The sequence below is a fragment of the Hylobates moloch genome, unplaced genomic scaffold, assembly GCF_009828535.3.
Source record: "Hylobates moloch isolate HMO894 unplaced genomic scaffold, HMol_V3 SCAFFOLD_1, whole genome shotgun sequence".
Taxonomy (NCBI): Eukaryota; Metazoa; Chordata; class Mammalia; order Primates; family Hylobatidae; genus Hylobates; species Hylobates moloch.
This window is the reverse complement of record NW_026652276.1, coordinates 144357932-144371702: the sequence shown is the minus strand read 5'-3', so window position 1 is coordinate 144371702 and position 13771 is coordinate 144357932. Positions and strand designations below refer to the sequence as shown.

Here is a 13771-nt window from a genome sequence, read left to right as displayed (position 1 = left end):
TGTGCCTACCTAAAATGTACAGCTTGATCAATTTGGCCACATATTTGTACTCATGAAAGCCATTACAACCAAAATAATGAACATGTCCATCATCTCCACACATTTCCCTGTGCTCCTTTGTAACCTGCTCCCCAAACCCTTACCCCTACCACTCTCACCTTTACCCCTCACTGGACTTGATTATATGCCGTGAAATCAGGTAGTATTAGTTTTCTTTGTTCTTTGTCAAGTTGATCCATGTCTCTACTTTCTGAATGTATGAAACATAGTAAGTGTTTAATGTCTTTGCAGATTCTAACATTTGAGTCAGTTCTGGATTGGTTTTGATTGAATGATTTTTCTCTTTATTATGGGTATATCTTCCTGCTTCTTTGCAATCCTGGTAACTTTCTTTGGATGCCAGACATTGTGAGCTTTGTTCTAGGATGCAGTTATTTGGAAATAGTTTGTTTTTTTCAGGTCTCACTTTTTAAATGTGTTAGGTAAGACCCAAGCAGTTCTCATTTTAGGGCCAGTTATTCCCCACAAATAAGGCAAGACCCATTTGGTACTCCTACCACAGGGCCTCTGAGTCATGAGGTTTTCTGTTCTGGCTAAGGGGGAATAGGTACCATTCCTGGGTACCACTAATCCTCTCTGGTGGTTCTTTCTCAGCTTCAGGTCGTTGTACCCATGTGCAGGTTGGTACTTCAGCTGAATGCTGGAAGGGGACCTTCTACAAATCTCCAAAGTCTGTCTGTGCTGCTCTTCCCCTCCGGCATTCCGTCCTGCCAACTCTTGCCACCTGGGTCTCTCTGGACTCAGCTCTGTCCTCAACTCAGAGTCCTGTAGGCTCCTCTGGGCTCACTCTCCCCATCCTACTGCGAAACTCTTTCAAGCCAGGAAACTGGGGTAATCATAAGACTCACTTCATTTGTTTTCTGTCTTTCTATGATCTGTTTTTAGTATCTTGATGTATAGTGTCTTAAAAAGTGTTGTTTCATACATTTTGTCCATAAATTAATTGTTAGGTGGAAGAGTTAGTCTGGTGCCTGTTATACAACCTTGGCTAGAAGCAGACATCCCTTTAGTACCTTTTAATCTGTAAATTCTCACTGCCACCCTCCCTCCCCTCTCTTTTCACATTGTACTTTAGTTGTTAAAAAAAAAAAATAGGTCATTTATCCTACAGCATGTTCCATAGTCTGGATTTTACCCATTCTGTCCCCATCATATTATTTTCCTCTATCCCTTCTATTTCCTGTAAACTGATAGGTCGATCTAGAGGTTGGTCAGACACAGATTCAGGTTATTCAGGTTTTTGGTTGGTTGGTTTTTGCAAGAATAATTCATAGGTGGTACTTGTTTTATTACATCATAAGGCATATGTCAGGCTTTTTGTCATAAGATTAATCAGTGGGGTCAGAAGTTGTTAGCCTCATCTATAAAGTTCCTCAGTAACTCTTTACCTACTGATTTTAGCAAACTTTATTGATCTTTGCCTTGGATAAATTATATTTTTAGGGATGGCAAAGTGGTAGTATTCTAAATTTGTCATTCTTTCTACATTTATAAACTAGAATTCTTAAAAAGAACTTTTCCTCATCAAGTAGTTGATTATTCTGAGGTACAGTTGATACAGGAAAGGCAGGATACATCTTTGATACTGTCCTTTGTAGGTCAGCTTTCAGAATAATGAGTTTATTCCCCAACAGCCTCTAGAGATAACAGGTGACCAGCTGAGATTGGCTTTGTTTTTTTAGTTTCGTGAGCACATATGTTCAAACTTATTTGGTGTGCTTTATTCTGTTGCAGTGATTATTCTTATTGATGCTAAGATTGTCCCATCATTGACCAATAGGAGCTTATTCTAGTTGGCCCTTGAGACCTTTTTTTTTTTCATGACCCTGATAGTCTTGGATAGCTTCCTTGCTATCTGGTAGAAGAAATGTTCCAGGCTCATCTTGTACATTTTCTGTTCTAGGCCAGGAATCAGCCATTTTTCCAAGATACTGTGGTTTATTTTAGGGTAAATAGTGTTTTAAGACCATAATACTAGCAGTGCCCATTGTCACAGAGTTGATCACTGCTTTTTGCTAGACCTTTTTATGTGGACAGTGCTAGCATATATGCTTTTCTGTTTGTATATTTGAAGGAAAATATATCATGAATTTATTCTGATATTTTCCAATCAAATTCAAGATTACAGGATTTTTATTTAACTTATTTTATCTTATATGTCTAATTCCTTTCTCTTATGTTGAATGTCCCTTCTCATAACACTGGAAATGTTAGAATATCAAATAATTGCTCATTTGCTTTATTCTACAGTACAAACACAACATTCTGGGAATAAGTATATCAACACAACCACCACTAGTATTACTGTGAACAGTCCCCCCAACCCCTACCTATTTCTTTCTGTCTTTAGAGTATATCCCTCTAAGTATATACAGTCAGATCACTATGGGGTTTTTTTGTTTTTTTTTTTCTGCCGCCAAACTGGAATGCAGTGGTGCAGTCTCAGCTCACTGCAACCTCTGCCTCCCGGGTTCAAGCGATTCTCCTGCCTCAGCCTCCCAAGTAGTTGGGACTACAGGCACGTGCCACCACACCCAGCTAACTTTTGTATTTTTAGTAGAGATGGGGTTTCGCCATGTTGGCCAGGGAGATCACTATGTTTTAAAGTCACTTGAAGTACCTCCTCTCTGTGTATTTAGGTCAGTTATTCTTTTTAATGTTTGAATTGTTGTGTCTTCAGCAGTAGGAGCCTATTCAACTTGGCTTCTGAGTCTTTTTAACATGATTCTAGTAGTGTTTGATAATTCCTTGCTTTCTGATATGACAAGATGTTCTAGATTATTCTACATTTCCTGGCCCAGACCTGGAACCAGCCATCCAGAAGCCCTTGTTTCTTTTAGTGAGAGATAGCATTTAAAGATAATTCAGTCAGTAAGGGTGTACATTAAACTTAGTTGGACATTATTTTTAGACCTTTTCAGTAACCAGAGGTAGGAAATAAATTTTTTGTTTTTAGAAGACATACATCATTAGTTCAATTTGATAGCTTCAAATGAAATTTTACATTATTCTTCTTTGGCTTTGTATTTGCCTTTTTTTCCTCTTATCCTGAAAACCTTGGTTCCTGCTGATGTTAACATCATTTCTTAACTTACATGTATATAAATGTAAACTAAATACATGCATATATGTAATTTCTGAGTTATGTCTGTATTAACAATATGATTATTGAAAAGTTTTAAGTTTCAGGCTTTTATTGTTCTTAGGATATATCCCACTAGATTTTTTTTTCCTTCAACTTTTGTTTTAAGTTCCAGGATACATGTACAGGATATGCAGGTTTGTTACATAGGTGAATGTGTGCCATGGTGGTTTGCTGCACAGATCAACCCATCATCTAGGTATTAAGCCCAGCATCCATTAGCTATTCTTCCTGATGCTCTCTCTTCCCCATGCTCCCACTCTGACAGGACCCAATGTGTATTCGTCCCACCATGTGTCCATGTGTTCTCATTGTACACCTCCCACTTATAACCCACTAGATATTATCTTCTTTTAAAGCCACTGAAATAATTCCTTGCTGTGTGGTTGAACCACCAACTTGAAACACAGGTTTATTTGTTTTATTTTGCTTCTGATTTTTAAGAATGGCTTTTTTTAATTTGAATTTAAATTTTGTTGTATAATTCTATACAACATTTTCATTGCTCCAACATAAATCTTAAAACAAATCCAGCTTTTCTGTGCCCTCTCCACTTTGTTTCCTCCCACCCACATAGGCTGCCATTATTGGTAGCCATTTTACCATATTAGTTTCCAGTATAAACAAGTGTGCCTGTGTATCCTCCTCCCCCCCGTTTTGTACATAAATTGTACCTTATGTACAAAATGTGCCTGCATTTTTCCAATACTAGTATATCCTAGAGACCACTCTGTAGCCAGAGAGAGAATCTTTATTCTTGTTCCATCTGTGTGGCATACTCCGTTATTATTAACAGGTTTTTTTGTTTTTGTTTTTTAAACAAATCAGATTGCTAATGGCTATAATAGGCAAGAATTGCTTTCAAGTTGAATTGTGGCCTGTTTACATGTCTGTGATCAAAGATATTTTTGTTGTTTCAAACTCATTTAGAAATCTCAGTATTAGCTGAAATGTAAGTATTAGGGTCCTTCAGGCCTGGCAGTGAATCCACTTCTCTCTCTACACTTTCTACACAAATGACATTGTTGGGTGCTTCCATCAACATCATTTACATTCATGCCGTTGTTATGCTAATGATTTATATACAGCTAACCCAGACCTCAGAGCTCTGATTTGCATAACCAGTCGCCTGCTGTACATCTCCACTTGGATGTCTCACAGGCATCTTAAGCTTACCATATTACAAAGTAGCACACTTTGTTTCCCCCAGAAATTATGCTCTCCCCACCCCTCAACTCTGCATCTCCCACAGCCACCCATTTACCTAAGTTAGAAACCTAAGAGCAATTCTTGACTCATTCATTTTCCTCCCTTTTCAAACCCTGGATGATGTAAAAAGCTAATCCTGATTATTTTGTCACCAAAATGAATTCTCTGATCTTATCTTAGAGAGAGGTAGCAAGTTTAGCTTTGAGTTTAACAGCCACTGCAAATGGGGTTCCATATTGTACATAGGCCATAAGATAAAAATCTTTCGAAAAGGATGATATAGTGGAGCTGGAAACCAGTCACCTGCAGTAATTCTTTTGTTACTGTAGATTCATTCCAAGATTATTGTCAGCAATCTTTTAATTAGGAATTTTATCCTAATATCAGTGAGGCAAAAGATTTAGAATACTCATAAATGTAAACATGAGTGTTGCTGGAAAGAATGAGACATGAACAGATGGCAGTGTTGTCTTTAACACTATATGGATTAGATTTTGAAGATTAATACCAGAATTACCAGAAATATATCTAACCTATTTATTATATTCACTTCTAGTTGGAGTTTGAACAAGTAAATATGCATTGTAATACAGACATTTCCTTTTAAAACTCTTCAACAGGACTCTGACTTGAAGAAAACAGTGGATGAAAGTGCACGGATTCAGAGAGCATACAACCACTATTTTGATTTGATCATCATAAATGACAATCTAGACAAAGCCTTTGAAAAACTACAAACTGCCATAGAGAAACTGAGAATGGAACCACAGTGGGTCCCAATCAGCTGGGTTTACTGATGATTCAGTAAGGTTAACAATGAAAATTAAACTTTTAAAACGTGACTGCAACAAATAAACCTTCTACTGAGAAAATACATCACAGATAGAAGATTATCTGCCAAGTCCAGGCATTTTTATGGTGTAGATTGAAATAATAGTACACTTCTGAATTTTTATATAAAATGTGGTTGGAAGGTGTACTAATATATAATTTATCTTAGTTTTTCTAACTTTGTATGGATAATCTTTCTATTCATATCACATAAAGAAATGCGTTGAAGCATTTTGTATATGTTTTGATTTAGTACCCTTGCCTTTTTCATCAAAGGAATTTTCAAATCATTCACTCTAACATTGGTCTCACATTTTCACTGTGATAATGAATATTACTTGAAATAGTTTTGTAAAGCTGTCATTTAGTTCAGTATTCAAATAGTGAAGGGTTAGTCTTAATAGAAGAAAATATAGTTATTGACCTTCCTTCTTATAAATTTCTTACAAAAGCAGAATTTTAATGTCAGTGTTATAGCTAGTCTACTACCATCTAAATCTGACATCAAAAGTCTGATCAGTTTACATATTTTCATTATTTCAGAGATGTATGGCTATCCATTCTAATTTATACAGCTATATTAGTTTTGTCTCTTCATTTCTATCTTTACTGAAAAATTGAAGAGCAATACCTTGCACTCTCTTATGAGGTTATTCTTTTTATTTGTTGCAGTGATATAATACTAATTAATTTAACATGTACACAGTAAGCTCTGGGGCTGTAAGCAAGGTCATGCAGACTGAGAGAGTGCCTTATCCTGTAAAACCTTACAGCAAAATGACACTTGAAGAAAGTTTATTTTCACATGTAAAATTTTAACTGACAAAAGGAACCTACTACTTTAAACAATGTTTTTATTAGAACATGGTCAGCAAATGTATCATGCCTCTGCAAATTTTAGTGATGTTTAGAGATGCCTCTAAGTTTGCAGTTGGAAGTTTTTGTGAATAATCAACGTGCTTTTGGAAATGTGATGTGATCCTTAGGGTACCTGTCCTGTCTGTTGTGTTGAGAACCAAATCCATTGAACAACTTAAAAAATTGGGAAATAATTGTCAGCTATTTTGTATACATACACACAAAATATATACATTATATAATATGTATATTATGTATTATATAATATATATTAAATAATGTTTTGTATATTTTTTACATATCTGTTAAAAAATGTACTTTGTTTTTTTGTTTGTTTTGAGATGGAGTCTCTCTCTGTCACCCATGCTGGAGTACAGTGGCGCGATCTCAGCCCGCTGCAACCTCTGCCTCCTGGGTTCATGCGATTCTCGTGCCTCAGCCTCCCAAGTAGCTGGGATTACAGTTGTGTGCCACCATGTCTGGCTAATTTTTGTATTTTTAGTACAGATGGGGTTTCACCATGTTGGCCAGGCTGGTCTCGAACTCCTGACCTCAAGTGATCCACCCACCTTGGCCTCCCAAAGTGCTGGGATTATAAGCATGAGCCACCGCACCTAGACAAGAAGTGTACTTTTTGTTTAATGATTACCAAAAGAAGTTCTCTGTTAGAAGCATTGACTTATACAAATTCCCACATTTACCTCAGTTAATATCTTCCTTTAGGATTCTTGGATAATAGAAATTCTTCCTAAAACATATTCAGAGATGCAGCTCATTATTAAATTAAGGTAACCACATTCTGTATTGTTGCTAGCTTTTCATGTAAACATTATTCACACTTTAAAGGATTAGGTGTTTAAATATTGATGGTCATCTTTGGTGTTAGGTGCCAGACACCTGGCTGCTGAATTTGTTTTTTCCCTCACCAAAGTTTTCATATGGAATGCCAGCTGGGAGGACTTTGAGGGAAAAGAAAATATATGACAATAGGCAGTATTCACACATTGTTTAAAATCTTTTTCACAATAAAACACCCAAGCGGTCATATTGTTAAAGTTGGAAATCTATAGGTTTTTCTTTTTTTTTTTTCCTTTTTTCTTTTTTCTTTTTTTGATTCTAGATTTCATGGCCAGAACACAAATTCACGTTTCTTGTCCCAGGACAGGGAATTGGTGACAAAATGGATTATACTATTTTAATAACTGTGGAAACTTTCAAACTACATGTATTTACACCAAATTCTTGGCTTCTCTAAGCAACATGAATTGAAGCACAGTATCAAGGTGATGCCCTGTGACTTAATGTCTCAACACACACTTGAAATTTTAAGAGAAATTTCAGTTCTGCTGCACTCAGGAAATGTGCTGTATTCTCTAATGTACTTTCATGCTGCAGCATGGAGCCTCTTTAAACAGCTTTGGGATAATTATAGCAGCACAAGAAGTTTATCTGCAAAATATTTCAATCATCTTGGTACAATAGATGACTTTTACATCATGTATATTGTTAGCCTTATGTGATATAAAATGTATTACTTAGAAAATATACTTAAAGGAATTACTTCTATTATAAATGGTATTCATGATTGACTACTTAATTAATGCACATTAGATTTCTCCTAATGTAAAATGAAATGATGCAGTTTAGTTCATTTTGGTCTAGATGCCAGTGCTAACAAGAATACATTTAGATAAGTTCATTGTATCTCAATGAAGAATCATTGAACTTGAAACCCAAGTCCCATATGAATCTGCAGGAATGAGCAGTGCTCTGCTGGGGCAAGAAGCCCCAGAGGTCCCCGGGTTCTTCCTAGGTAATGAGAGTATAGCTGTGATCAAGGAAATGTGAACTTCTCTTTTGGGAAGATCTGCGATAATTAGCTTTATGGAAGAGAAAATGGTTTAGAGTGGTGTTGAGCAATTGTTAAGGGTTGAAATAGACACACACATGCATGTGCTTTTGGGAAACATGATGTGCCAATGCATTAATGTGCCTGAGGGCTCCTTGTGGATAGGTCAGTGTCCACATTTCAGCACTCAGGGCATGACTGTACACAACCTAAGACTATATATATATTTTTTCATTTTCAAATGTACAAATACCCATAAAGGTGATGTGCCTGGATAAGTCATTTAACCATAACTTAGTGAAATAAATGTGATGGCCCTATAAAGTAGAATTTTCACCTTCATTACAGCCATGCCTTTATTATGCAGTCTTCATTTCTGTGTGATATTTGGTAATATCACATGTCAAATACATCAGGACTTTGTTTATTTTGGCTAACTCTAACTATACAATTGCTGAACATAGCTTTCTGAAATAGAAATTATAAGAGAAACCTAGTATGCCTACAGCAGTAGTAGCCTAAACCCTAGATTCTAGAATCCAATAAATTTATAGTAGTTTTTAAGAAGTTTCCTTTAAAGCAACAAATAGATTATTAAGGCAAATTTAGATAATAACCCAAGTTAGCAATAAAACCGTGTGACATTATAGATTACGTACAGATACTAACTGCTTTGACCATAATATCCCAATGACAATAAAAAATGATCCTTGCTTTAAAAATTATTAAATGGTACTTATTTTTATGTATAACAAGTGTCATGATCCCAGTGATTGGAGTTGATTTTCAAGGTGGATAGCCATAGAGTTAGGTAAAATTATTTTGAATTGGCAAACTAAAGATAACAATTTTGAAAATTGCTCAAAATAATAATCTACTTACATTTTACTTTTGTAACTTCTGAAACAGTACTCCATTATCCAGAAATCACAGGCTAGAGAGCCAGTAATTTTGTAGTAATAAACCTTAACTAAACATGAAAAAGGCAATCCTGAAGTTTTATGTACATAGACAGCAGTTCATTTTTTAAATGTTTGAGTTGCCATATATTATGTATGTGTGTGTGTATATGTATATATACACACACAGCTATGTGTATAATATGTAAAATTCTCCCAAAATGTATAAATATAAAACTGAATGTATTCATTCATGTAATTATAACTAGCATTCTAAAATTTTTAATTACTCCCATTTCTTTGACACTCTGAAACTTTTTTAAGATTGTTTTAAAAGGCTCTGGTTCCACCTTGAAGCTGATAATCTTTCTGAAAAATATATGAGAAACTCAGAAAGTAGTCATTATTATAATAAATTTAATTTTCTTAGGGAAAAAGGGCAGGGTTCTGGATGGAAACCCCTTGGGAAATGCTTATTTAAACTTTTGAATGAATCTATAATATGATTCAGGCTGAGATTATGGTACCTGCCCTTATCTTATTTCAAGAGATTCGCTGTGAGAATTCATGTAATAACATCTGTAATGTATTTGGAATTCTTGGGAGAAATTCATTCTTTTAAATAATGGGATTATTGTATATAGTACAAATGAATACTCACAAAATTTAAGAATACATTTGACTAATAATTGAGCATCTTGTCAGTTTTTATGCAAGTATATATTGTATACCTGAGGAAGATGACGGTTCTATAATTTTTTTAAGGTAAGGTTATTTTTAAATTGCATTTTTGTTCTAGTGTTTTGCAATTTATATTCTTTTTAAAGTATTTCCCATAATTCATCATGCTACCTTCTGTGTTCTTGGAATGGTTTTGGAAAAATGCATAGATTCAAACATGAGTCCTTAATATACTAAACAGTGAAAGAATGATGATATCTCATTTCTAAAGTAAGCATGGTTCACACCACTTTGGCAATACACTGCAGTACTTTTTAAAAAATATTCTCTAGTGGTAAAAGTAAAGACAGGGTACTGGCCAAGATCCTAATTCTGACTTCTGACTGTGTGATCTTCGATGAAATTTATATTTCCCTTTATCATTACTATTCTACTTGTTAAGTAAGGCTAGGTTAATATTTGTCTTCGTCTTAAATTCTAATTTGTAATTTGTAACTGTGATGTAACTGTGATATGCTGAACTGAAAAATCCTTATTAGGCTACTGTATCTGTTCTTTTTTAGTTATTTTAAAGTGTGCCTCTTTCTGAAGTAATGTAGTGAATGGTGAATACTTTTCAGGAATTCTTCCAGTTTTAAAATAGCCCCAAAGATAAAGTTTCAGCTGGAGGAAGGTCTGTTCTGCTCTCTTAGTCCTAATCAGAAAGTCCCTTTTAGCTTATAATCCCATACTAAATCCAAACCCTTAGCAAATCCTTGCTGCCAACGAGACCACTCACAAATCAAGCAAAATGTAAGCAAGCAATCCAGTACTTGGTTACACCAGAAGACTCTGATCTTTGCCCCCGAAAACTGTCCTACTTTATCCTTATACCTGAAATCACTGCAGCCCTATTGTTTTACCCATATGATTAATTTAAAAAGGCATCTATTTCTTTATAGAAAGAAACATTCACAGTGAGATCTTGGTTTGTGAACCTCAAAATCCAGATATTCACGTTAGTTATTACTTTCTAATTGCCTCTCAGTCATTGGCTGATAATGTAGTGGTGTGATAAATTTGACTTATCTCCACATACAAAAGTCGATCAGAAGGGATAGTTCTCTTCCTTTTTTCCCCTCCTACTGGCTCTTACTGTTTTCTAATCTCCAGTGTAAATGGAATGAACACATCTATAGTTAAGGTAAATGCCACTAATAAAATCAGAAGATTGAGTGATTTACTGCTTGTAAAGCAACTGTCTTTGAATCTTATGAAATACGTGGTGTTGCTATCACAGAAGCCAAAAAGGTCTTAAAATTGGAAATAGATGTCTTTATTGTACTTCAGCCAACAGCAAGCCGGGAGAAGGAACATGCATAAATATGACAGGTCATGTATGAAATTTGGCTCTCCTTCTATCAAAGTAGCCTGGGAGCTTGGAGGAAGCCTAATTAACTAACTTAAACAGGAAAAAGGTATACTCATCTGATGTATATAAAAACTCATCAGCTGTAAATTACCGACATTAAACCAGAAGTCATTACCAGTTAAAATGTGTGGTTTTCATCTTATTCTTAAATAGGAGAGGTGGACAGTAGTATAAGTAACATTTCTTTAAAGACATGAAGCTTGTCCTGGTAAACATGGTCCAAATGAGAAATGCCTCCATCTTTTCAGGTAGAACCACATTTCAGGCATAGCTTAGCTACATCTGTATTTGAAATACAATAAGAATATTTCTTACGTCTCTGTATCCTCTTTTAAAAAGAACTGCTGACTGGCTCCTGTCTCTTCAGTAACACTGATTTTTTTTTTTTAAAGAAGTGATATATTGGACTCTTGTAGAAGAATGAGCACTAGTATTCAGCAACAAGTGCAATTTCTCCATGTTATGTTGAGCTCTGTTGGAGCCTATGGTGAGTATTTGATGTGAAGACCTTGCTGTGGGAATTTTTTATTTTTCCTCTTCCCCCCACGCCAGTTCGTTTTGGTAAATCTTTTCTTTGAACACAAGATGCATGCTTTTTTAAACCTCTAGTCTTTGAAGTAACTGTAGAAGAGAATCTTTAAAAAAAAAAAAAAATGGAGGGCAGAATGCTTGTTAGCAATCTGAAAATCAAAGCTGAACAAGCTGCTTAAAGTTTCTGATGAAGAAGTTTAAAAAGAAAAATTAATTGCTACTGCTTTCCAGGTAATTGTATTATTAGTTTCTGTGTAAAAGAAACATTATTGCTGTTGTATAAATAAAATTTTCCTGTAGTACAATTAAGTATTGATTTTTCAGAAGCTGTCCCTATAAATCTTTTCACATATTTCCATATGCTGTCCAAAACAAAAATTATTGAAATGTCTAATCTGTGAGATTATATACTCCTGGTAAAATATTTTTGTATATATAAAGAAATATTTACTATTGGTAAAAAGTGTTTCATTGATAGGTATAACTAAGTTTTAGAGATAATAATGGAGGATATCTGATTAGCTTTGATAATTTTTTTTAACTTCGCATTTTTTAACTTTTAGGTTTGGGGGTACATGTGAAGGTTTTGTTACATAGTTAAACATGTGTCACAGGGGTTTATTTTACATATTATTTCATCATCCAGATACTGAGCCTGGTACCCAATAGTTATCTCTTCTGCTCCTCTCCCTCCTCCCACCCTCCCCACTCAAGTAGACCCCAGCATCTGTTGTTTCCTTCTTTGTATTTATAAGATACTATCATTTAGCTCCCACTTAGAAGTGAGAACATGCAGTATTTGGTTTTCTGTTCCTGTGTTAATTTGCTAAGGATAATGGCCTCCATCTCCATCCATGTTCCTGCAAAAGACGTGATCTCGTTCTTTTTTATGGCTGCATAGTATTCCATGGTGTATGTATATATCTCATATTTTCTTTATCCAATCTGTCATTGATGGGCATTTAGGTTGATTTGTGTCTTTGCTATTGTGAATAGTGCTGCAGTGAATATTTGCATGCATGTCTTTATGGTAGGAAGATGTATATTCCTCTGGGTATATACCCAGTAATGGGATTGCTGGGTCAAATGGTAGTTCTGCTTTTAGCTCTTTGAGGAATCTCCATACTGCTTTCCACAATAGTTGAACTAATATACACTCCCACCAACAAGGTATGAGTGTTCCCTTTTCTCTACAACCATGCCAGCATCTGATAGTTTTTGACTTTTTAATAATAGCCATTCTGACTGGTGTGAGATGGTATTATCTCATTGTGGTTTTGATTTATATTTCTCTAATGATCAGTGATACTGAGCTATTCTACATGTGGTTGTTGGTCACACACGTCTTCTTTTGAGAAGTATCTGTTCATGTCCTTTGCCCACTTTTTAAGGGGGGGGGTTGTTTTTCTCTTGTAAATTTAAGTTCTTTATAGATGTTGGATATTAGACCTTTGTCAGATGCATAGTTTGCAAATATTTTTTCCCATTCTGTAGGCTGTTTACTCTGTTCATAGTTTCTTTTGCTGTGGAGAAGCTCTTAAGTTTAATTAGATCTCGCTTGTCAATGTTTGCTTTTGTTGCCATTGCTTTTGGTGTCTTTGTCATGAAATCTTTACCTGTTCGTATGCCCAGGATGGTATTGCCAAGGTTGTCTTCCAGGGTTTTTATAGTTTTGGGTTTTACATTTAAGTCTTTAATCCATCCTGAGTTGATTTTTGTATATGGTGTAAGGAAGCGGTCCAGCTTCAGTCTTCTGTAGGTAATTTCTTTTAAGTGATAAGAGTCTTTGTAAAAAGCCCCTAAAGTCATTTAGTTTTTCCCACCTAAATAAATAAATTGATCACTTGCCTCTACAACAGAAGCCCTAATCATTGTTTTCTCTATCCCAGTCCGATTTGGTGGTTTTCAAAGACACACTCAAGGAAAGAATTTCAGTGTTGAGAAAGGTTAAAATATAGGACCAAGAAAACAAGGCTTCTGTGCTGAGATGGCATAGAATACTCTTGACCGTTTCCCAGCTAGCCAGGAATGAAAGAAACCCTGGTGAGAAAGAGAATGAACCGACCCACTCTGGCACACAGCTCAGCACTGCAGCCTGCAATGAGAGGGGACTTAGGCCCACCAGGCTGACAAGAGAGACAGAGGTGTGGCGCTGGGTGCATGCAGGAAGCCTCCTTCCAGACAGGGCCCTTTGCAACTCTTGCCCAAGCTAATTTCCAGGATTACCTACCTCATACTTAAGAAATTGCTAGTACAGTGTATCTCTGATGTCTCCAGAGGAATTAGATGTTATCTTCTTC

The 13771-nt window shown here is 35.5% G+C and overlaps 1 protein-coding gene across 9 annotated transcripts in view; it reads left to right on the top strand.

Annotated features, from left to right (window-relative positions):
* PALS2 (protein associated with LIN7 2, MAGUK p55 family member) overlaps positions 1-11776 on the top strand; it is a 117365-nt gene extending 105589 nt beyond the window's left edge. For all 9 annotated transcript variants that reach the window (XM_032759193.2, XM_032759182.2, XM_058446360.1 and 6 more), the window contains one exon: positions 5032-11776. In XM_032759193.2, the coding sequence (XP_032615084.2) occupies positions 5032-5208 (177 nt within the window). In that variant the 3' untranslated portion in view covers positions 5209-11776. The remainder of the gene's footprint in view (positions 1-5031) is intronic.
* Positions 11777-13771: the final 1995 nt, after the last annotated feature.